Source organism: Bufo gargarizans, chromosome 5 (assembly GCF_014858855.1).
Source record: "Bufo gargarizans isolate SCDJY-AF-19 chromosome 5, ASM1485885v1, whole genome shotgun sequence".
Taxonomy (NCBI): Eukaryota; Metazoa; Chordata; class Amphibia; order Anura; family Bufonidae; genus Bufo; species Bufo gargarizans.
Genome location: NC_058084.1, coordinates 150,216,993 through 150,242,449, shown reverse-complemented (window position 1 = coordinate 150,242,449; position 25,457 = coordinate 150,216,993). Strand labels below are relative to the sequence as shown.

The 25,457-nt window shown below is 44.8% G+C and overlaps 1 protein-coding gene across 2 annotated transcripts in view; it reads right to left on the bottom strand.

Moving 5' to 3' along the window:
- Positions 1-25,457, bottom strand: part of GNAL (G protein subunit alpha L) — a 308,716-nt gene that overhangs the window by 7,228 nt on the left and 276,031 nt on the right. For both annotated transcript variants that reach the window (XM_044293648.1, XM_044293649.1), the window contains exons 6-10: positions 12,683-12,737; positions 11,607-11,680; positions 9,319-9,377; positions 7,574-7,694; positions 6,179-6,309 (exon numbers count right to left, since the gene is read on the bottom strand). In XM_044293648.1, coding sequence (XP_044149583.1) covers positions 6,179-6,309; positions 7,574-7,694; positions 9,319-9,377; positions 11,607-11,680; positions 12,683-12,737 — 440 coding nt within the window. The remainder of the gene's footprint in view (positions 1-6,178; positions 6,310-7,573; positions 7,695-9,318; positions 9,378-11,606; positions 11,681-12,682; positions 12,738-25,457) is intronic.

The window sequence follows — 25,457 nt, the reverse complement described above, 5'->3', positions numbered from 1 at the left end:
CTAGAATATCCACTTCTAACAGAGGGCAGGATGTACCGATCCGTAAAATGCAGAACACAGCCTGTACCTGGTGTTTTGCGGATCTGCAATTTGAAGACCGCAAAAACGGACACGGGCTTGTGCATGAGGCATAAGTAGGATATGCCACCACTCTCTGATAGGTGGGGTGTGACAGCGTGACGCCTACCGATTACTAGAATAACATGGTAGCACTACTTAGAAAGCGTTATGCTATTTCTTCTCCTGTCTACTTCACTTTGCTTTTTTCTGGGCAGCTGCATGGACAGTCATAATGGCCCATGCCGACCGTTTCAATGTTGTCTCCTTGACCCTGAAGAACCACTGCTCCCAGTGGTGAAACGCGTCGGACAGTTTAGAGGGAATCAAGTTGTCAGGGTGAAACAGCGATAGATCCGAGGTTCCAGTGGTTGTGGGTCGCCCTTATAAGGGCGGGTGCCCGGAATACAGCCAGATAGGGTTCTCCCCACTCATCTAGTATATGTAGGGATAGAACTCAAGCAGAGCAACCCACCTGAATATTTGTTCAAAAGCGACCCTGGTCTAAAAAACCGCTGCCTGAAAAAATCGGAATCTCCTTGTCACGCCTGACACTCCTCTAAGAAAGCAGTGCAACACAAGCATTGTTTCAATATAAGTGTCTTTATATTCTAAATATCGACCAATTAAAAGTTGTTTTAAAATAACTATAATATAGGTACACTCAGTGCAATAATTATACCGTTTCAATGTGTATCCCACAGAAATGAACAAGATTTGTCAAATGAGTTCGTTCCCACAAAATACATGATAAAAACCACAGATAAATAGTACTGAGAAACCAAACAAATTCTGATTATCAGAAGTCTATGCCCTTAGAGGTAATCAAGTTTCTTCAGCCATAGATTAGTGAACTTTATGATGATGTTTTACTCTTAAAGGATAACTGTCATATATATATTTTTTATTTGCTAGTTTATTAGAGCTAGGCGTGTATACCTGAGTTAGTCTGTCAATGATTGTCAAAAGATCTGTAATTACCTTATAATAACAGCTTTCATTATTGTCCTCTGTCCCTTTCCACTGCTCCCTTAAAAGACTTGCTATGGCTTGTCTTTCCCCCCAACTTCATGTAAACAGAAGACAGAGGGGTAGTCCTTCACACTGCATGCCTGCATTAAAGGGAACCTGTCACCTGGATTTTGGGTGACAGTAGAGTATACACACATACACACAGTACAGACCAAAAGTTTGGACACACCTTCTCATCCAAAGAGTTTTCTATGACTATGAAAATTGTAGATTGACACTGAAGGCATCAAAACTATGAATTAACACATGTGGAATTATATACATAACAAAAAAGTGTGAAACAACTGAAAACATGTAATATTCTAGGTTCTTCAAAGTAGCCACCTTTTGCTTTGATTACTGCTTTGCACACTCTTGGCATTCTCTTGATGAGCTTCAAGAGGTAGTCACCTGAAATGGTTTTCACTTCACAGGTGTGCCCTGTCAGGTTTAATAAGTGGGATTTCTTGCCTTATAAATGGGGTTAGGACCATCAGTTGCGTTGTGGAGAAGTCAGGTGGATGCAGCTGATAGTCCTACTGAATAGATTGTTAGAATTTGTATTATGGCAAGAAAAAAGCAGCTAAGTAAAGAAAAACGAGTGGCCATCATTACTTGAAATGAAGGTCAGTCAGTCCGAAAAATTGGGACAACTTTGAAAGTGTCCCCAAGTGCAGTCACAAAAACCATCAAGCGCTACAAAGAAACTGGCTCACATGCGGACCACCCCAGGAAAGGAAGACCAAGAGTCACCTCTGCTGCGGAGGATAAGTTGATCCGAGTCACCAGCCTCAGAAATCGCAGGTTAACAGCAGCTCAGATTAGAGACCAGGTCAATGCCACACAGAGTTCTAGCAGCAGACACATCTCTAGAACAACTGTTAAGAGGAGACTGTGTGAATCAGGTCTTCATGGTAGAATATCTGCTAGGAAACCACTGCTAAGGACAGGCAACAAGCAGAGGAGACTTGTTTGGGCTAAAGAACACAAGGAATGGACATTAGACCAGTGGAAACCTGTGCTTTGGTCTGATGAGTCCAAATTTGAGATCTTTGGTTCCAACCACAGTGTCTTTGTGCGACACAGAAAAGGTGAATGGATGGACTCTACATGCCTGGTTCCCACCGTGAAGCATGGAGGAGGAGGTGTGATGGTGTGGGGGTGCTTTGCTGGTGACACTGTTGGGGATTTATTCAAAATTGAAGGCATACTGAACCAGCATGGCTACCACAGCATCCGGTTTGCGTTTAGTTGGACCATCATTTATTTTTCAACAGGACAATGACCCCAAACACACCTCCAGGCTGTGTAAGGGCTATTTGACCATGAAGGAGAGTGATGGGGTGCTGCGCCAGATGACCTGGCCTCCACAGTCACCGGACCTGAACTCAATCAAGATGGTTTGGGGTGAGCTGGACCGCAGGGTGAAGGCAAAAGGGCCAACAAGTGCTAAGCATCTCTGGAAACTCCTTCAAGACTGTTGGAAGACCATTTCAGGTGACTACCTGTGGAAGCTCATCAAGAGAATGCCAAGAGTGTGCAAAGCAGTAATCAAAGAACCTAGAATGACATTTTCAGTTGTTTCACACTTTTTTGTTATGTAAATAATTCCACATGTGTTAATTCATAGTTTTTTCAGTGTGAATCTACAATTTTCAGTCATGAAAATAAAGAAAACTCTTTAAATGAGAAGGTGTGTCTGTACTGTGTGTGTGTGTGTGTGTGTATGTATATATATATATATATATATATATATTAATGTTTCCAGAGCATTTCCCAGCCACGCCCACTATGAAGGAACCCAGCACCGCCCCGCATACTCCGAATCTCCTCTTTGCTCCCTGACGTCACAAAGCTAGAGTGCCGTAATCTTGCGATGCGCGAGCTGGCGCATACGCAGTATTGGCATAGTGTTCCTTCCCTGTGCTGGCATCAGTCTCAGGGAACGAACTGCACATGCGCTAGCTTGCACATCGTGAGATTACTGCGCTATAGCTTTCTGACGTCGGGGCGCAAGGAGATTCGGAGCGGTGCTGGGCTCCTTCACAGTGGGGGTGGCTGGGCTCAGAGTCAGAACACTGGACTCATTTCTGAAGCATGGAGGAGACAGGACTCATCTAAGGTTAGTTTACATATCTATAAAATAGTTTTTTTGACACGATAAAAGCACAGAGAGCTATGGGGACTGGATATTTGCAGACGTGCTAGCGGCGATCTAGCAGCCTATGTCCTCAGCTCTATACCCAAAATCCAGGTGACAGGTTCCCTTTAAACTTCAGAGTGAGGAGGCGTGTCTCTCCGTAATGCAATCTGATTGGCTGGCAGGAAGCTGCTGGCTACAGCAAGTGGGTATGTGAAGTGAGGGGAAGCAGTTTTGGCCTCATAGACCTAGCAGAGGAGCCATCTTGAGAAGGTCCTCATATTGTAAATGTTTAAACAGCTGTAACTAAGGGAAAAACTCAAGAAAAACTGTGGAATGTGAAGAAACTAAAGATTGCTTTATGCATAATGCTGCTGCAGCAGTAACATATGCTAAAATGGATTTTTTGATGAAAACATGACAGTTACCCTTTAAGTATGTACACCTTCAATAGCCAGTCGGGGTCTCGTTCGGCCAACAGCTACCTGTACTGACCACCCCATACACATTTAATTGAGCATCTATGTGTGATTCAGTGGGAGAAAGGAGAACTCTGCTGTTAGATATCTATGCTGGCGACTCTTCTCCTGAGAGAAGAAAAGGATGGGGGTCCAAAAAAATCAGTTTGCCCGATTCTTCTCTCCCCTCATATCATTTGTCCGGGGAGAATCAGGAGCTCCCCATGCACATTGGATTATTGGCTGGTCTCGCAGAAAACAGCAGGTTTGACTGACAATACACTAATGTGTATGGGAGCTTTTACATTTTTTGTCATCAGATACTATCCAATGAGCAATGCCCATAAAGAAAAGAAAAGCCCCCAAAAGAGAACTCTATTACTGTACAGCGGCAGCAAGTGCACAGCGTCATAGCAACCAATAACGCTGTGCGCTCAGCAGGACGGGTTTTCATGGACCGCGGTCCGTGAAAATCCACGTATGTGTGAATGAGGCCTAAGGCTGTCTTTTCTTCAGGTTAGAGTTAGTTTTCCTATGAGGGCTTGTTCACACAAACGTGTGCTGCTCGTTGCCATATTGCAGACCGCATTTGCGGATCCGCAATACACGGGCACCGTTCTGTGTGCATTCCGCATCACGGATGCGGACCTATTCACTTCAGGGGGGTCAGCAAATCCGGAGTTGCTGAACAGAAGCACGGAACGGAACACTATGGAGTGCTTCCTAGGGTTCCGTTCTGTTCCTCCGCACTGCAAAAAGATAGAACATGCTCTATCTTATTGTGGAACGGAGGGATCTTGGACCCATTCAAGTGAATGGGTCCACGATCCCCATGCGGCTGCCCCACGGACGGTGCCTGTGCATTGCGGACCACAATTTGTGTTGCACAGCACGGGCTTCACCCGTTTATGTGAACGAGCCCTAAGAAGGAGAACAGCATCTGTCCCCATGACCAATACAAACTCCTGTGGTCCAGTGAATCTAAATTCCCATGCTCACCAATGCTTCTATTCATGTCAGTGACGATGTGGATAATAATGCATCATAAAAACCATAAGACTGCAAGTGTTGTGAGGGTATTTTACATAATTAAGTACTGATTGGTTCTGTCCCCTTTAATTATTACCTTCTATAGTCTTTGTAATAGTATTCCTTGTAATGTAGTGAATTAGGGATAGTTAGATAACACATACAACTAGGGTTCGGCGATATAGACGATATGCAATATAAACTATATCAATTTGGCCAGCGATAGAGATTTCGTTTATATCACCATATTGCGGTAGAACATGGCATGCGCCGCTTTCTGCACGCACCATGTTCTCCTGAGCCGGCACAGTGGAGAAGGAGGGAGTCCCTCCCTCCCCACTGTGTGCAGCTGCCACTGACCACCAATGAGAGCAGGCTAGAAGGAGGAGGGGAGGGACTGTCGCCACTCCGCCACCAATGAGAACAGACTAGGAGGAGGGGAGGGACTGTGGCCACTCCGCCACCAATGAGAACAGACTAGGAGGAGGGGAGGGACTGTGGCCACTCCGCCACCAATGAATATTGATAATATGCCTGAATACAAACGTAGCCTGCATGTGCCTCCCATACCTGGCCTCTATTACTGCGCTGTGATCTGCCGCAATTAACCCCTCAGGACCTTTTACTCCCCCTCTTCTAAGTATTATATTAATTGCGGGCCCCCCCTCCACACGATTAAATCATTGGTGGCAGCTTCTGATCGGAGCCCCAGCAGTGTATTCGCGGGGCTCCGATCGGTTACCATGGCAGCCAGGACGCTACTCAAGCCCTGGCTGCCATGGTAATCTCCCTGCTGCTGTGTGTACTATATACAGGACAGCAGGGAGAGTGTGAAGTCCTATTTCCCCTAATAGAGGCTAATAGTTATTAAATAAAAAGTAAAAAAAAAAGTTTAACCCCCCCAAATATAGAATATATCACGATATATATCGCACATGCTTAAAATTATATTTTACAATAGATTTTAGGCCATATCGCCCACCCCTACATACAACCCCCCCCCATTGTGCTGTGACGGCAGCATTCCTGAGTGATTATTTCTCAGACATGTGTACTGCACACTGGACATCCTTAGGAGGAGGGGCAAAAGGTATAAACCTTTTTACACAGAGACAAACAACAGGAGCTCCTCAGAGAACATTATCCAGGTAGTATGTTGTAGGTCACCATCTCTCTCTTGTATCACCATGGGTTGTCGGCCATGTGCTATGACGTGGCGACAGGAGTTCCCTGCATTGTGTTGCAGGCCAGTGATTGCTATTTAGTTTCACTACTATGTATGTGATTTTTTTGTTTTAAATTTTCATCATATTTAGTAAATACATTTCTTCACTTAGCCTGTGTAAGCTTATTTATTCTAAAATCTTTTGAATTCACGTTAAAAGACTGCACAAAACAGATGAAGTGATATCATGGAGATGTTCTTCTTGCAGACAGCCTATAATTGTAATCTCCGTTAACTTGTACAGTGACTTTCTCTTACCATCGTCAGGTACAGTGTAGCGCACATATTCTGGGAAGTAATCTTCTATTTTTGATTTCCCCGCCAAGACTTTTTCAGCCAGCATATCTTGTTTGTTCAAAAATAAAATAACAGATATAGTCCGTAACCACCTGTTAGGACAGAAGACATACTTGTGAGTGAGATTAGGCATATCTGCACTACTAGAAATACTTCTCATAATGACTTGATCATCCAACAATAAAAAAGCACAAATACCTACCAAGTATGACACTTTCATATTTAATCCATCACAAAAACTATAATTTATTACAATATTTTACAAATAATTTAAGACTTTTTGTTTATTGTTGCTCTAGCCCTCTACATTTCCATCTTCAGTAATTTTTCAAATTAACTTAAGAAATAGCAATAATGAATACTGTTACTGTATCCTTTACAAAACCAGACTGCATTATACTGGTCAGATTTTTAGATCTCTGCTGCCACCATGTGGCCAACATAAAGAATGCGTATAAGTCATCATGCACACAACTGTGTCCGAATTGCTGTTGGCAAACCAGGCATCTGCAAACTACAGATACATTTAGGCCTCATGCACACAACCATATCTGTCTCTTTTTTCCGGATAGAAGATGGACCCATTCATTTTATATGGATAAAAAATGTGCTGTGTGCTCCACATGTGCATGTCCTCCACAAATAATAGAACATGACCTATTCTTGGCCGTATTGCGTAAGAGAATAGTTTTTCCTAGTGATGGGAGTGAGAAAAAAGTGGAGAGCACACGAAAGGTATCTGTATTTTGCAAATCTGTGGTTTGTGGACTACAATACGGACACTTGTGTGCAGGAGGACTACAGTTGAGCTTAAATCTGTGTTGACTTTTCCTTTAGGCTTCATGCACATATTTTTCATTAATTTGCCATCTTCATTTTGTGTGGATAGCACACACACTGAACCATTCATGTCCATTGGACCATGCACACGTCAGTTTTCTTTTCTTTTTTTGCAGACCGTGTGGCCGTTCTGCAAACTAGAGAACATGTCCTATTCTGGTGCATTTTGCAGATAAGAACAGATACATGACAAAATGGAGCTTTTTGTTTTTATGATAGTCAATAGATAACTGATATACAGTATGGACAGATTTCAGTTGGTATCACTATAAACAGTCTGTCAAAAGAATCTCATGCATGTACTACATATGCAGCAGCGCATGCACAAGATTTCAGGGCCACCCTTGGGTGCACCAAGCACCTGATTTGTATTTAACTGAAAATAAGAATTTATCTGCATCGGTAATACTAATTACAGAGAAAAAGGGCTCATTTTAGTCACTACGATCAACCCTACCAGGCAGTATGCTTAGTTTGATAGGGTTTTGGTGACAGATACTTTGCTCACAGCTTTACCTGTTGTTCCAGATACTTTTGAACAGGTCCAGTGCTTCTCGTAGTCTGTTTGTGTTATTGTCTTCTCGAATGACCATGTTGTAACTGCTACTCGCAACTACAAAAATGATAGCTGTAACATCTGGAACAGAAAGCAGTTTTGGTAAATGGTTGGCATAATACATACATCCTGCACACACACTGGTCCAGATTCACTAATGTGCACCTAAAATCTATCTAAAAGTGGCAAAAATAAGGGTTTCTACATTTTTTCCAACTGGCATGAAAAGTGGTAGGACTCATTCGAAAGGGTGGATCTTTGAGGGGAAATGGATGTGACCTAGATTATGTTGTTTTGCACTACAATTCTGGTGTCAAATTCTGTCTGAAAGTAAGCCAACCAACAGTTGGTAAAAAGACTAAAATGTCTATTCCTGTACCACATTTATCATCCAGCACTGTTCTCCCTGTATTCAATAGAGTCTTACTAGCAGCAGGTAACGTAGCATACAGAGTGGGTCCAGTATATATTGCATGTGGAATCTGCTTGCCCTGAATTCACTGAAGGCCAGCATTTAGCATAGGTTCCCATCCGATTGAGGTCACCATGCCGTGGTGGATGGGCACAAATAATTTTGATCTAATGTACAGTTGCAAGAAAAAGTATGTGAACCCTTTGGAATGATATGGATTTCTCCACAAATTGGTCATAAAATGTGATCTGATCTTCATCTAAGTCACAACAATAGACAATCACAGTCTGCTTAAACTAATAACACACAAAGAATTCAATGTTACCATGTTTTTATTGAACACACCATGTAAACATTCACAGTGCAGGTGGAAAAAGTATGTGAACCCTTGGATTTAATAACTGGTTGAACCTCCTTTGGCAGCAATAACTTCAACCAAACGTTTTTGTCATTTACATCTGTCAAAATAGATCCAGCGAAGAGCTGAGATTTTCTCACATAGTAAATATGGTGCCACCTAGTGTTCAAAGTGTGTATTAATGTGCCCAGCAATTAGTGCTGCTGGACACGCATGCTCAGTCACTCCTCACACAGCCAGGTCTCTACTTAGTGATCCTCTGTTCACTACAGAGCGGCAAACCGGAACAACTTTATTCCCCGACAAGCAGGGCAGAAATAGCACTACTGTCCGCTCTGCAAGGACAAGCCAACAATACAAACCGCTAAATCACTAGTACCAATTGGTGCAAGAACCCTCCCAATGATGCACCTCTTCTGTCAATCAATTGAAAGGTTTCTTCTACCTTGTTTATACAATATGAATATCCATTACATTAGTGTAGGTCCTTGTTACGGACAGATCTTCTCTACATGTTGTAGGCAATCTTTGAGGCTTTTGATAAAGGGTCCACAATGCAGAAACAAAATAATATTTTGTTACTACAGTATTCAACTTCGCACAGAACCATTTTAATTTTAGACAGAAATATGTATTCTTCTTCCTGACAGCTGTCTGGACGTAACTGCTCCATAGTGAGCCATGTACATACCATCCCTGCTGGTTGTAGGTCTGAGAACAGTACGTTTATTCATAAAGGTGGAAGAGGAGGCCGACAGACATCAGGTGTCATGACCTTGGTCATGTTGCTTCATATTACTTGCGATGCCATGCATGAATGTGGCATTTCTGCATCAGTACCCGTGGGGTCCTGCAGCAGTTTTATCAGATTCCATACCACAGGAACATACAGATGGTACCATCTAGATAATTATATGGAGGAAATAGACACTTACCATTAAAACATTGGATCCATTTTCTTCTTTCATCTCTTTGTCCCCCTACATCAAACATACTGTTGGAAAGACACAAGTAACATTCTGTCAGTCAGCACAAGTGATTTAGGAAAGCACTGCAGGACAGATGTGGATGCTCCCTGAATCCGGCCACTTTGCAGGGTCCCCTGCATCATTGTGTAGTGACTAATATTAGAGGAAAGAGCTGGCACTGAAATCTGATAACAGCTTAGAGTTTACTCATCATTTCAGTGACTTTTCAGCATAAGCTGCCATGAGTGTGTAACTGAGGAATAAAACTAGGTCTGGCCACTTTGTGATTTGTATCTGGCATTTATCACCAGTTTTCCTTTCTACAAACTCCATCTTTAATTCTCCGTTTTCTCTAAGCAAGTGGCAGAGGCCATTAAGTCTGCCATACACAGCACTCAGAGAAGAGGAGATCCTGCTACCTTACTTCTTGGTAGCACGTTATACAGCAGCACTGAGCAGTGTAGCTGTGAATACAGCACTGGGGCAACATAGTAAACTTGTTAGAGTCTTCAGCTGCATCTGTGTCACTTCTCTCTCACTCGTTCTCATTCTCCCTAGACTTCTAATCTTAGCAGTGAAATGTTAGTTTGTCTAAACCCTGAAGACCGATTTCGGCTGTGAATTGAGGGTGACAGATCAGGTCAGGAGACTGGGAGAGGGGAGCTGAGAATTGGATAAAGAAGCATTTTTGTAATAACATATATTACAAAATCTCCAATATTAGCATGTATTATCGATTCATCGAAGAGTTTAAGTACTCTGACCAATTAATGGGATTTGCCCATCTCAGACTTTGGTGGCATATCGCTAGGATATGAATCTGTGAATGAGGCTTGATACAATTTGATTCACTATAATGTGACATCTGGCTAATAAGTTTTTACAGTGAAAAACTGCATGTATGGCCCCTTTCACACAAGCGAGTTTTCCACATGGGTGCAATGCGTGACGTGAACGCGTAGCACCCACACTGAATCCGACACCCGATCATTATTATTTTCCATTATAACATGGTTATAAGGGAAAATAATAGCATTCTTAATACAGAATGCATAGTACAATAGGGCTGGAGGGGTTAAAAAATAAATAAAAACGATTTAACTCGCCTTAATCCACTTGTTCGCGCAGCCTGGCTTCTCTTCTGCCTTCATCTGTGAGGAAAAGGACCTGTGGTGACGGCACTGCACTCATCACATGGTCCATCACATGATTGAGCACCATGGTGATGGATCATGTGATGGACCATGTGATGAGCGCAGTGACATCACCACAGGTCCTTTTCCTCACAGATGAAGGCAGAAGAGAAGCCGGGCTGCGCGAACAAGTGTATCAAGGTTAAATTTTTTTTTTTAACCCCTCCAGCCCTATTGTACTATGCATTCTGTATTAAGAATGCTATTATTTTCCCTTATAACCATGTTATAATGGAAAATAATAAAGATCGGGTCCCCATCCCGATTGTCTCCTAGGAACCGTGCATGAAAATCGCAACGCATCCGCACTTGCTTCGGATTTTCACGCAGCCCCATTCACTTCTATGGGGCCTGCGTTGTGCGAAAAACGCACAAAATAGAGCTTGCTGCGATTTTCACGCAACGCACAAGTGATGCGTGAAAATCACCGCTCATGTGCACAGCCCCATAGAAATTAATGGGTCCGGAGTCAGTGCGGGTGCAATGCGTTCACCTCACGCATTGCACCTGTGTGGAAAACTCGCCCGTGTGAAAGGGGCCTAAGGGTCTATTCACACGTCCGCAAAATGGGTCCGCATCTGTTCCGCAATTTTGCGGAAACGGGTGCAGACCCATTCATTTTCAATGGGGCCGGAATGTGCTGTCCGCATCTGCATTTACGGATCCGTGCTTCCGTTTCCGCAAAAAAATAGAACAAGTCCTATTGTCTGCAATTACGGACAAGATTAGGCATTTTCTATTATAGTGCCGGCGCAGACAAAACTGACTGAACTTGCTTTCAAAATGGTGTGAGTTTTACTGAACGCATCCTGACACAATCCATATCGTTAGTGTGAAAGAGGCCTTACAGTTACTTCAAGTTAGTTTTCTATGGACACATCTAAGACTAAAGTCCGGAGACCTTCACACACATTAGATGGTTGGCCAGTCCCACTGAAATCAGTGGATTCGGCCAACATCAATCTAATGTGTATAGCCAGTTGTCCATTACTGCTAATTGTATTAATGTCACAATATTCACATACAAAATTCAAAGAAATTTAAAATGATTTTTGTACTTACTGAAAATTTACTTTGTCTACTTGAAATCGCGTTTCGAAAATCCCTGATGTCAACACTCTGCATCTTAATAAATCCTGAAACACGTGAACACAGGAACACATGTTACACATCACATTCTGAGTAGTCTTAAGTATATAAGGAACAGAGGTTTAAATATTTAAATTTTACTGAATCATTTCCCTCAAAACTATATCAGTGTGCTCAGCTCCTCCTGCTCTATAACAAGGTATCTACAGATTGCCCTGTATTTATTGTCATGTTCATTAAAAATCCAACAGAAAAAAACTCTAGATGCAGCATCACGAAGATCGACACCATATAGCAGCACATGAAGTGTGGGGTCATGGAGTTCTGCCTTGTGCCGTACAGGTCCACTGACTGCACAACCAGCAGGATAAGGCTAGGGCTACAAGACGACATGTGTCGTGTGACAATACAGTAAGTCGCGTGACACAAAGCGCGCAACTACACTGCAACGTGTCGCTCGACATTGATGCCGCACCAATGTCGCGCAACAATTTCTATAATGATAGTCTATGGTGTCGCAATGCGACATGACAGTCGCTGAAAAATCCATCTTGGATGGATTTTTTGCTACAGTCGGCTCGCAGTCGCAGTGCGACACCTTAGACTATCATTATAAAAATTGTCGCACGACATTGGTGCGGCACATGTCGTCGTGTAGTCCAAGCCTAAAGCATGCAGCCTCCCAACTAGATCTTCAGTAAGTTGTCTTTTATTGTTGTCTCTATTAAAGCGAGATGCCTTCAAGTACATTTAATAAACACGGTACGTTATTTTGTTACAAACTTTGCTGTTTTTTTGGCGGCAAACTGATGCATTCGGAGCAGATCCTTTTCCATTCAGAATGCATTAGGGCAAAACTGATCCGTTTTGGACCGCTTGTGAGAGCCCTGACCGGATCTCAGGAACGGAAAGCCAAAACACTAGTGTGAAAGTTGCCTTATTCTGCCAGGAACAGCCTGTATATGTGTTCTGTCATCTTTAGTATATGTGTATATACACACAGTATATATATAAATAACATTTTGCAACACTAATATAAAACAACTCACCTGATCTGTTGGTGTGTAGTCATTTTGCCTAACATAGTCGATTTTCTCTAGAAAGCTAAAAAATAAAAAAATAAAAATCAATTGCGACCAGTGAATATATCATATACAGAAAAAAAATGAATCTCAAATGCAAATGGTGTATAGACACACATTCACATTTAACTATTAAAGAGACACACCTGCCCTTGCACTGGTTACCCACCAGGTGGCAGGCTGTACATACATTCTAGCACTTCAGTGAAAGGAGTGCAGGACACACGAGCGCGCTCACTGAATACTGTACATGACGAGCTGCACCTTCACCACTGTACGCTTGCAGGAGAGGTTAGGTTACTTTCTATTTACTGGAACAAGAGTGATCATTTCATAAGAAATAAGCAATTATGTTTCCAGCTTCAGGTCAAAGCTGTACAACTGAATTTTCATACAACTAACAGTCTCTTGTCATACCCAAGGATGAGGATGTGGCACATAACAGCATGCAGACCAAGATATTAACTTATAGAGGTGAATTGGGGACATTTACTAAAGCTTTTACATCACAAGTCTTGTGGCGTAAAAGAGGTGCACATTATAGTGCACCATTATTTGTGGCTTTTTGAGCTTTTCGACACTTTTCTAAAGTGGGTGGGGATTAGAGTTGCTGTAGACTTCAGTTTCTCGCCCACAGACTGCCAGAAATGTAGATCGGCAATACATTAAGGGAAGAAGGGATGCAGATACAAGGTAGCTATCCAATAGGTCAATGTTCTTCCCAAGAATTCCAGAGGAGCACGTATGGCCAACACACCCATTAAGGTGCTCTCCACACGGAGAGATAGTACCCCCCAGATCTCAATACATTAGACGTATGTCACTCCGGCACAGAGTTCAAGGCCAGCTTCTGGGAACACCAGTCTAGATAAATGTCCCCCAATTAGTTCATGGTTTTCATTCAATGCATAATTTGACTTTTCACACAAAATGTGCTTCACCCGTTAATCTGGGGCTCGGGCACTAATGTCCAGTTGAAGTTATAAATTTATTTACACCTCAGCAATATTCATTCAAATTCGGTTTTTCACAACTCCTGACATTGAATCCTAGCACTGCTAGATTTCAAGAATGTGAAATGTTAGATTAACGCTAGAGACAATGGTAACGTTCAGCTTTTACTTCTTGTATCACATTCCCAGACGTGGCGCTAGTATCTGGTAGCTTTGCCTTTAAATTGTCTAACTCGGGGTCAAACATTTTGGCTCGCTTTCCACAAGCTTCTTCCAATAAGTTTCTAAAATTTGGGCCTGTTCCTCAGGTGGAAGAGAGTCAGGGTTATAGGCCTCCTTGCTCGCACATGCTTTTTCCTGGTTTCCTGAACATCCTTTTAAACAATCATTTATGGAGGTGGCTCGAATTTTGTAATGTATTTCTTTTATCTATTTTCTGTTCTGGGCTGTGGTCACATGACCCTGTCCATGCAGCAACAGGAGCGGTAATATGGTAGAGTCGCTGTAACTAGCTGGGTGCTGTTAGGGGCGGTGCTGTAGCGGGGTCAGAGAAAGGAGAAGTGCCTCATGGGTTTGGTGGGATACACCAATAGGAAGTGCTACATACAGGATGGAAACAAACCAGAGTGACTTGTTTACATGATGAAAACAGGTCAGAAGGTCCCAAATTGAAAATAGATGCATGAGGAAGATGTACATGAGGTTACAACTACATGAGTTGTACCCCCCCCCCCCCACAAGTTATTTAATGTATGCTTGGGGCCTACAAAACAAACAAAAAAGATACAGTTTCTCTTTATCTAAACTAATACACATGCCAGGCCCATGTCTGCCAGGCTGTGCAAAGTTGATTTTTAAAAGAAAAAAAATGCCTGGCACCTGAGCATCTGTCTTTCCTCACTGTGTTAGGTGCCGGGAAAGCTCTTCGTGCATATATTAGAAGGCCTCCATTCACCAGACGGAGGCCCCTTTTGGCCTCTGTTCAGCTGGTGTAACGTCAGGATTGCTGGATGAAACAGCGTGGCAGATTGCGCTATCCCATCCAGATGCGTCCTGTAAAAATATGTATCCATTAAATGGAAGCCATAACAGTCTATGGGGGATGGCTGCCTGCGACTATTAGACACCATCACAGCCTCCCTTTAACAGATAGCCCATTCCTGGGGTACTGTACACAAGGACAGTAACAGTGTGAAAAGACTCCTAGAAGGTAAGAAAGTCAGTTGGGCAACAGTGTGCGGCTATCTCCCCAAAAATGTCAAGTCCAAAATTTGTGTATACTCCCCCAACCATTCCCCCGCTGTGCATACATAAACCGGTGGAGGCATGGAGGGGTAGCACATATCGGGGGAGATATATCATTACCTGTGCGCCTGAAAAAATGGAGCTAAAAATAGTTGCAGGTGTGACTTTTAAAAAAATTGTCGCATTAAGAAAACCAAAACAATTTGATCCTCAAGATCAATATCTGATCCGTGGGGGCCCTGACACATGCCAATCAGCTGTTTGAAGAGATGGATCGTCTCAGCCCATTCATTGGACACATGGCCTATTTGCAGCTCACCTCCATTCAAGGGATTGGGCCTGGGCTGCCATACCAAGCAGAGCCGCTATCCAATGGACTGTACTATGATTGCTGAGCTGTGAGGAGGCTGCAGCACTCACTGGAGTTCGTCGTCCTCTTTAAACAGTTGATCGTGGGGGTGCCGTGTCGGACGCCCACATATCAGATATTGATCATGATGAGTATAGGCCATCAATACTAAACTCCCGGAAAACCCCTTTAATGTACTTTCTCCATATTACAATTCCACAAACACGGCTACCCTCTGCTATCTTATCAAGCAAACCTGATCGTGTTAGGGACATGCACATACCGCAAACACAAAAGAGCCACCCTGAATGACAGATACACCATCAAGATTTATGTGGGAAAGTGTAAAATCTGGTAAGAATTCATACACACGTGTCATGGTATCTAAATATTGACACAGTAAAACTTTAAACAGCGTGGAAGAGCAGTAACATTGACATAACCGGAGGAAACGGAAACAATGAGGCTATTGGGGGGGGGGGTCCCATTAATTATATAAACTCTGAGAACTGTCCTTACACGCGGTGATTTACTGCTGTCTTCCTGCGCCAATGTCAGATATTACAGTGCACAGCTCCCCACCTTACACAGAGGTATGGCTTCTCCGAGCACAGCAATTAACACCACCCTCACCATTAGCGTCCGCACATTCAGAACCGTCTCAAGCACAGGCTAATGGCGAAAGAAAGCTTTTAGTCTGCGAATCATTAGCAATATTAATATTACATTAAACACTGCTAAATTTGTGCTTCAACCAATCCCGCTCCAGCCTACTGTAAAACACATATGGCTGCTAGAGATCATCAGACAATCATATAGACTGGACTCATTCGATTTTGGGGTTCTGGGAAACACCGTATCAATAAGGCTTCTTTCACATCTGCGCTTTCCCTTTCAGGTATTGAGATCCGGCAGAGGATCTCAAAAACGGAGCAAAATGCTGAAGTTTTGTCCCCATTCATTGTCAATGGGGACTGAACTGAACGGAGTACACCAGAATGCATTCAGTTCGGTTGCGTTCTGCAAGCAGCGTTTGTGTGCGTCATGGGATACTGCTACATGAAACACTATGCAAGTCAATGGTGCCGGATCTGTTTTCTCCGACACAAACAAAAACGGACCCGTCGCCTATTGACTTACAACGGTTTTAGTGCTGGATCCATTTTGTTCATTTTAGAGATAATACAATCAAATCCATTCATAGCGGATGCCGACCGTGGTGAAAGTAGCCTAACCTATGGGATCATTATTTATTTGAAAGCGCCATTTATTCCATGGCTTCACACAAACCTTATATAGAAATACAAGAAACTATTAACAGACTGCTACAGAGAGGGGAGAAGATTATCACAAAACTCCAAGACATCACACTGCGCTTTTAATACCTGCAAGTGTAAACCTTATAAAACCAGACACCCCAGCTGGGGGAAAAAAGTGTACACGGCAATTTAAAGGGCATCTGTCAGCAGTTTTGCACATATGACACTGGCTGACCTGTTGCATTTGCGCTTAGCAGCTGAAGGCTTCTGCGTTGGTCCCAGGTTCATATGTGTCCACATTGCTGAGAAAAATGAATTTTCTATTTATATGCAAATAGACCTTTAGGAGAAACAGGGGGGTTGCTGTTACACCTAGAGGCTCCGCTTACTACAACTCCTCCGCCTTCTGCACTTGAATTGACTTTAGCAGAAGTCAGGGCCAGGGGTGAAGATGTTTACATTGTCTGGAAGAGAAGAGGGGGCGGCAGTTGCAGAGAGCCAAGACTAGGAGTAACGCCAACGCCCCCGTTGCTCCTAAAGGCTCATTAGTAGGGATGAGCGAACTCGAACTGTATAGTTCGGGTTCGTACCGAATTTTGGGGTGTCCGTGACACGGACCCGAACCCGGACATTTTCGTAAAAGTCCGGGTTCGGGTTCGGTGTTCGTCACTTTCTTCGCGCTTTTGTGACGCTTTCTTGGCGCTTTTTGAAAGGCTGCAAAGCAGCCAATCAACAAGCGTCATACTACTTGCCCCAAGAGGCCATCACAGCCATGCCTACTATTGGCATGGCTGTGATTGGCCAGAGCACCATGTGACCCAGCCTCTATTTAAGCTGGAGTCACATAGCGCCGCCCGTCACTCTGCTCTGATTAGCGTAGGGAGAGGTTGCGGCTGCGACAGTAGGGCGAGATTAGGCAGATTAACTCCTCCAAAGGACTTGATTAACTGATCGATCTGCAGCTGTGGATCATTGAGCTGCTGATCCTCAATTGCTCACTGTTTTTAGGCTGCCCAGACCGTTTGTCAGTCACATTTTTCTGGGGTGATCGGCGGCCATTTTGTGTCTTGTGGTGCGCCAGCACAAGCTGCGACCAATTGCATTTAACCCTCAATGGTGTGGTTGTTTTTTGGCTAAAGCCTACATCAGGGTGAAGCTGTCACACCAAGTGCATTTAACCAGCAATAGTCTGTTCATTTTTTGGCCATATACAAAATCAGGGGCAAGCTGCGCCTGTCACCAAGTGCATTTAACCCTCAATGGTGTGGTTGTTTTTTGGCTAAAGCCTACATCAGGGTGAAGCTGTCACACCAAGTGCATTTAACCAGCAATAGTCTGTTCATTTTTTGGCCATATACTAAATCAGGGGCAAGCTGCGCCTGTCACCAAGTGCATTTAACCCTCAATGGTGTGGTTGTTTTTTGGCTAAAGCCTACATCAGGGTGAAGCTGTCACACCAAGTGCATTTAACCAGCAATAGTCTGTTTATTTTTTGGCCATATCCCAGTCTAATTCTGTCACTAAATCCATACCGGTCACCCAGCGCCTAAATACTAGGCCTCAAATTTATATCCCGCTAAATCTGTCCTTAGTGCTGTAGCTGGGCGAGTTATTTAGTGTCCGTTCAAGCACATTTCTTGTTCTGGGTTGAAATACAATTCCCAATTTAGCAATTTCATAATTTAGTGGTTTCTGCTATATCAGAGCTATTTGAAATCTATCCCTAAAAGGGTATATAATATTCAAGGTGCACATTGGGTCATTCAGAATAACTTCACACACACCCGCTACTGTGTATTTCCAAGTCTAATTCTGGCACTAAACCCATACCTGTCACCCAGCGCCTAAATACTAGGCCTCAAATTTATATCCAGCTAAATCTGTCCCTAGTGCTGTAGCTGGGCGAGTTATTTAGTGTCCGTTCAAGCACATTTCTTGTTCTGGGTTGAAATACAATTCCCAATTTAGCAATTTCATAATTTAGTGGTTTCTGCTATATCAGAGCTATTTGAAATCTATCCCTAAAAGGGTATATAATATTCAAGGTGCACATTGGGTCATTCAGAATAACTTCACACACACCCGCTACTGTGTATTTCCAAGTCTAATTCTGGCACTAAACCCATACCTGTCACCCAGCGCCTAAATACTAGGCCTCAAATTTATATCCCGCTAAATCTGTCCTTAGTGCTGTAGCTGGGCGAGTTATTTAGTGTCCGTTCAAGCACATTTCTTGTTCTGGGTTGAAATACAATTCCCAATTTAGCAATTTCATAATTTAGTGGTTTCTGCTATATCAGAGCTATTTGAAATCTATCCCTAAAAGGGTATATAATATTCAAGGTGCACATTGGGTCATTCAGAATAACTTCACACACACCCGCTACTGTGTATTTCCAAGTCTAATTCTGGCACTAAACCCATACCTGTCACCCAGCGCCTAAATACTAGGCCTCAAATTTATATCCCGCTAAATCTGTCCCTAGTGCTGTAGCTGGGCGAGTTATTTAGTGTCCGTTCAAGCACATTTCTTGTTCTGGGTTGAAATACAATTCCCAATTTAGCAATTTCATAATTTAGTGGTTTCTGCTATATCAGAGCTATTTGAAATCTATCCCTAAAAGGGTATATAATATTCAAGGTGCACATTGGGTCATTCAGAATAACTTCACACACACCCGCTACTGTGTATTTCCAAGTCTAATTCTGGCACTAAACCCATACCTGTCACCCAGCGCCTAAATACTAGGCCTCAAATTTATATCCAGCTAAATCTGTCCCTAGTGCTGTAGCTGGGCGAGTTATTTAGTGTCCGTTCAAGCACATTTCTTGTTCTGGGTTGAAATACAATTCCCAATTTAGCAATTTCATAATTTAGTGGTTTCTGCTATATCAGAGCTATTTGAAATCTATCCCTAAAAGGGTATATAATATTCAAGGTGCACATTGGGTCATTCAGAATAACTTCACACACACCCGCTACTGTGTATTTCCAAGTCTAATTCTGGCACTAAACCCATACCTGTCACCCAGCGCCTAAATACTAGGCCTCAAATTTATATCCAGCTAAATCTGTCCCTAGTGCTGTAGCTGGGCGAGTTATTTAGTGTCCGTTCAAGCACATTTCTTGTTCTGGGTTGAAATACAATTCCCAATTTAGCAATTTCATAATTTAGTGGTTTCTGCTATATCAGAGCTATTTGAAATCTATCCCTAAAAGGGTATATAATATTCAAGGTGCACATTGGGTCATTCAGAATAACTTCACACACACCCGCTACTGTGTATTTCCAAGTCTAATTCTGGCACTAAACCCATACCTGTCACCCAGCGCCTAAATACTAGGCCTCAAATTTATATCCCGCTAAATCTGTCCTTAGTGCTGTAGCTGGGCGAGTTATTTAGTGTCCGTTCAAGCACATTTCTTGTTCTGGGTTGAAATACAATTCCCAATTTAGCAATTTCATAATTTAGTGGTTTCTGCTATATCAGAGCTATTTGAAATCTATCCCTAAAAGGGTATATAATATTCAAGGTGCACATTGGGTCATTCAGAATAACTTCACACACACCCGCTACTGTGTATTTCCAAGTCTAATTCTGGCACTAAACCCATACCTGTCACCCAGCGCCTAAATACTAGGCCTCAAATTTATATCCCGCTAAATCTCTCGTTACCGCTGTCCTGTTGTGGCTGGGAAAGTTATTTAGTGTCCGTCAAAGCACATTTTTTGTTCTGGGTTGAAATACAATTCCCAATTTAGCAATTTCATAATTTAGTCGTTTCTGCTATATCAGAGCTATTTGAAATCTATCCCTAAAAGGGTAGATCATATTGAAGGTGCACATAGGGTCATTCAGAATAACTTCACACACACGCTTCTGTGCATTTCCAAGTCTAATTCTGTCACTAAATCCATACCGGTCACCCAGCGCCTAAATACTAGGCCTCAAATTTATATCCCGCTGAATTTGAATACAATACATTGGGCCAAATAATATATTTGTTGTTGTGGTGAACCATAACAATGAGAAAAACATCTAGTAAGGGACGCGGACGTGGACATGGTCGTGGTGGTGTTAGTGGACCCTCTGGTGCTGGGAGAGGACGTGGCCGTTCTGCCACATCCACACGTCCTAGTGTACCAACTACCTCAGGTCCCAGTAGCCGCCAGAATTTACAGCGATATATGGTGGGGCCCAATGCCGTTCTAAGGATGGTAAGGCCTGAGCAGGTACAGGCATTAGTCAATTGGGTGGCCGACAGTGGATCCAGCACGTTCACATTATCTCCCACCCAGTCTTCTGCAGAAAGCGCACAGATGGCGCCTGAAAACCAACCCCATCAGTCTGTCACATCACCCCCATGCATACCAGGGAAACTGTCTCAGCCTCAAGTTATGCAGCAGTCTCTTATGCTGTTTGAAGACTCCGCTGGCAGGGTTTCCCAAGGGCATCCACCTAGCCCTTCCCCAGCGGTGAAAGACATAGAATGCACTGACGCACAACCACTTATGTTTCCTGATGATGAGGACATGGGAATACCACCTCAGCATGTCTCTGATGATGACGAAACACAGGTGCCAACTGCTGCGTCTTTCTGCAGTGTGCAGACTGAACAGGAGGTCAGGGATCAAGACTGGGTGGAAGACGATGCAGGGGACGATGAGGTCCTAGACCCCACATGGAATGAAGGTCGTGCCACTGACTTTCACAGTTCGGAGGAAGAGGCAGTGGTGAGACCGAGCCAACAGCGTAGCAAAAGAGGGAGCAGTGGGCAAAAGCAGAACACCCGCCGCCAAGAGACTCCGCCTGCTACTGACCGCCGCCATCTGGGACCGAGCACCCCAAAGGCAGCTTCAAGGAGTTCCCTGGCATGGCACTTCTTCAAACAATGTGCTGACGACAAGACCCGAGTGGTTTGCACGCTGTGCCATCAGAGCCTGAAGCGAGGCATTAACGTTCTGAACCTGAGCACAACCTGCATGACCAGGCACCTGCATGCAAAGCATGAACTGCAGTGGAGTAAACACCTTAAAACCAAGGAAGTCACTCAGGCTCCCCCTGCTACCTCTTCTGCTGCTGCCGCCTCGGCCTATTCTGCTGCTGCCGCCTCGGCCTCTTCCTCCGCCTCTGGAGGAACGTTGGCACCTGCCGCCCAGCAAACAGGGGATGTACCACCAACACCACCACCACCACCTCCGTCACCAAGCGTCTCAACCATGTCACACGCCAGCGTTCAGCTCTCCATCTCACAAACATTTGATAGAAAGCGTAAATTCCCACCTAGCCACCCTCGATCCCTGGCCCTGAATGCCAGCATTTCTAAACTACTGGCCTATGAAATGCTGTCATTTAGGCTGGTGGACACAGACAGCTTCAAACAGCTCATGTCGCTTGCTGTCCCACAGTATGTTGTTCCCAGCCGGCACTACTTCTCCAAGAGAGCCGTGCCTTCCCTGCACAACCAAGTATCCGATAAAATCAAGTGTGCACTGCGCAACGCCATCTGTGGCAAGGTCCACCTAACCACAGATACGTGGACCAGTAAGCACGGCCAGGGACGCTATATCTCCCTAACTGCACACTGGGTAAATGTAGTGGCAGCTGGGCCCCAGGCGGAGAGCTGTTTGGCGCACGTCCTTCCGCCGCCAAGGATCGCAGGGCAACATTCTTTGCCTCCTGTTGCCACCTCCTCCTTCTCGGCTTCCTCCTCCTCTTCTTCCACCTGCTCATCCAGTCAGCCACACACCTTCACCACCAACTTCAGCACAGCCCGGGGTAAACGTCAGCAGGCCATTCTGAAACTCATATGTTTGGGGGACAGGCCCCACACCGCACAGGAGTTGTGGCGGGGTATAGAACAACAGACCGACGAGTGGTTGCTGCCGGTGAGCCTCAAGCCCGGCCTGGTGGTGTGTGATAATGGGCGAAATCTCGTTGCAGCTCTGGGACTAGCCAATTTGACGCACATCCCTTGCTTGGCGCATGTGCTGAATTTGGTGGTGCAGAAGTTCATTCACAACTACCCCGACATGTCAGAGCTGCTGCATAAAGTGCGGGCCGTCTGTTCGCGCTTCCGGCGTTCACATCCTGCTGCTGCTCGCCTGTCTGCGCTACAGCGTAACTTCGGCCTTCCCGCTCACCGCCTCATATGCAACGTGCCCACCAGGTGGAACTCCACCTTGCACATGCTGGACAGACTGTGCGAGCAGCAGCAGGCCATAGTGGAGTTTCAGCTGCAGCACGCACGGGTCAGTCGCACTACAGAACAGCACCACTTCACCACCAATGACTGGGCCTCCATGCGAGACCTGTGTGCCCTGTTGCGCTGTTTCGAGTACTCCACCAACATGGCCAGTGGCGATGACACCGTTATCAGCGTTACAATACCACTTCTATGTCTCCTTGAGAAAACACTTAGGGCGATGATAGAAGAGGAGGTGGCCCAGGAGGAGGAGGAGGAGGAGGAAGAGGGGTCATTTTTAGCACTTTCAGGCCAGTCTCTTCGAAGTGACTCAGAGGGAGGTTTTTGGCAACAGCAGAGGCCAGGTACAAATGTGGCCAGCCAGGGCCCACTACTGGAGGACGAGGAGGACGAGGATGAGGAGGAGGAGGATGAGGATGAAGCATGGTCACAGCGGGGTGGCACCCAACGCAGCTCGGGTCCATCACTGGTGCGTGGCTGGGGGGAAAGGCAGGACGATGACGATACGCCTCCCACAGAGGACAGCTTGTCCTTACCCCTGGGCAGCCTGGCACACATGAGCGACTACATGCTGCAGTGCCTGCGCAACGACAGCAGAGTTGCCCACATTTTAACCTGTGCGGACTACTGGGTTGCCACCCTGCTGGATCCACGCTACAAAGACAATGTGCCCACCTTACTTCCTGCACTGGAGCGTGATAGGAAGATGCGCGAGTACAAGCGCACGTTGGTAGACGCGCTACTGAGAGCATTCCCAAATGTCACAGGGGAACAAGTGGAAGCCCAAGGCCAAGGCAGAGGAGGAGCAAGAGGTCGCCAAGGCAGCTGTGTCACGGCCAGCTCCTCTGAGGGCAGGGTTAGCATGGCAGAGATGTGGAAAACTTTTGTCAACACGCCACAGCTAACTGCACCACCACCTGATACGCAACGTGTTAGCAGGAGGCAACATTTCACTAACATGGTGGAACAGTACGTGTGCACACCCCTCCACGTACTGACTGATGGTTCGGCCCCATTCAACTTCTGGGTCTCTAAATTGTCCACGTGGCCAGAGCTAGCCTTTTATGCCTTGGAGGTGCTGGCCTGCCCGGCAGCCAGCGTTTTGTCTGAACGTGTATTCAGCACGGCAGGGGGCGTCATTACAGACAAACGCAGCCGCCTGTCTACAGCCAATGTGGACAAGCTGACGTTCATAAAAATGAACCAGGCATGGATCCCACAGGACCTGTCCGTCCCTTGTCCAGATTAGACATTAACTACCTCCCCATAACCATATATTATTGGACTCCAGGGCACTTCCTCATTCAATCCTATTTTTATTTTCATTTTACCATTATATTGCGAGGCTACCCAAAGTTGAATGAACCTCTCCTCTGCCTGTGTGCTAGGCCTAAATATATGCCAATGGACTGTTGCAGTGGTGGGTGACGTGAAGCCTCATTCTCTGCTATGACATGCAGACTAATTCTCTGCTGACATGAAGACAGATTCTCTGTTACGGGACCTCCCTCCTCTGCCTGGGTGCTGGGCCTAAATATATGCCAATGGACTGTTGCAGTGGTGGGTGACGTGAAGCCTGATTCTCTGCTATGACATGCAGACTAATTCTCTGCTGACATGAAGACAGATTCTCTGTTACGGGACCTCTCTCCTCTGCCTGTGTGTGTGCTGGGCCTAAATATATGCCAATGGACTGTTGCAGTGGTGGCTGACGTGAAGCCTCATTCTCTGCTATGACATGCAGACTAATTCTCTGCTGACATGAAGCCAGATTGTCTGTTACGGGACCTCTCTCCTCTGCCTGTGTGTGTGCTGGGCCTAAATATATGCCAATGGACTGTTGCAGTGGTGGCTGACGTGAAGCCTCATTCTCTGCTATGACATGCAGACTAATTCTCTGCTGACATGAAGACAGATTCTCTGTTACGGGACCTCCCTCCTCTGCCTGGGTGCTGGGCCTAAATATATGCCAATGGACTGTTGCAGTGGTGGGTGACGTGAAGCCTCATTCTCTGCTATGACATGCAGACTAATTCTCTGCTGACATGAAGACAGATTCTCTGTTACGGGACCTCTCTCCTCTGCCTGGGTGCCGGGGCCTAAATATCTGAGAATGGACTGTTCCAGTGGTGGGTGACGGGAAGCCAGATTCTCTGCTATGGAACCTCTCTCCAATTGATTTTGGTTAATTTTTATTTATTTAATTTTTATTTTAATTCATTTCCCTATCCACATTTGTTTGCAGGGGATTTACCTACATGTTGCTGCCTTTTGCAGCCCTCTAGCTCTTTCCTGGGCTGTTTTACAGCCTTTTTAGTGCCGAAAAGTTCGGGTCCCCATTGACTTCAATGGGGTTCGGGTTCGGGACGAAGTTCGGATCGGGTTCGGATCCCGAACCCGAACATTTCCGGGATGTTCGGCCGAACTTCTCGAACCCGAACATCCAGGTGTTCGCTCAACTCTACTCATTAGTATATCTTAAAATTTCCTTTTTTCTCAGCAATGCGGGCACATATGAACATGGGACCAACACAGATGCCAAGCGCACATGTAACAGGTCAGCCAGTTTCATAGGTACAAATCTGCTGACAGGTGCCCTTTAAGTATTTACAACCTAGACCTTGTAAACCGTGCTGCAATTTCATGCAAATTGGTGCATCTAGCCTAAGTATTAAGGCTTTCTAGAAAGAGGTGTGGCTTGCTGTAACAGGGTGTGGCTTACCAGGAA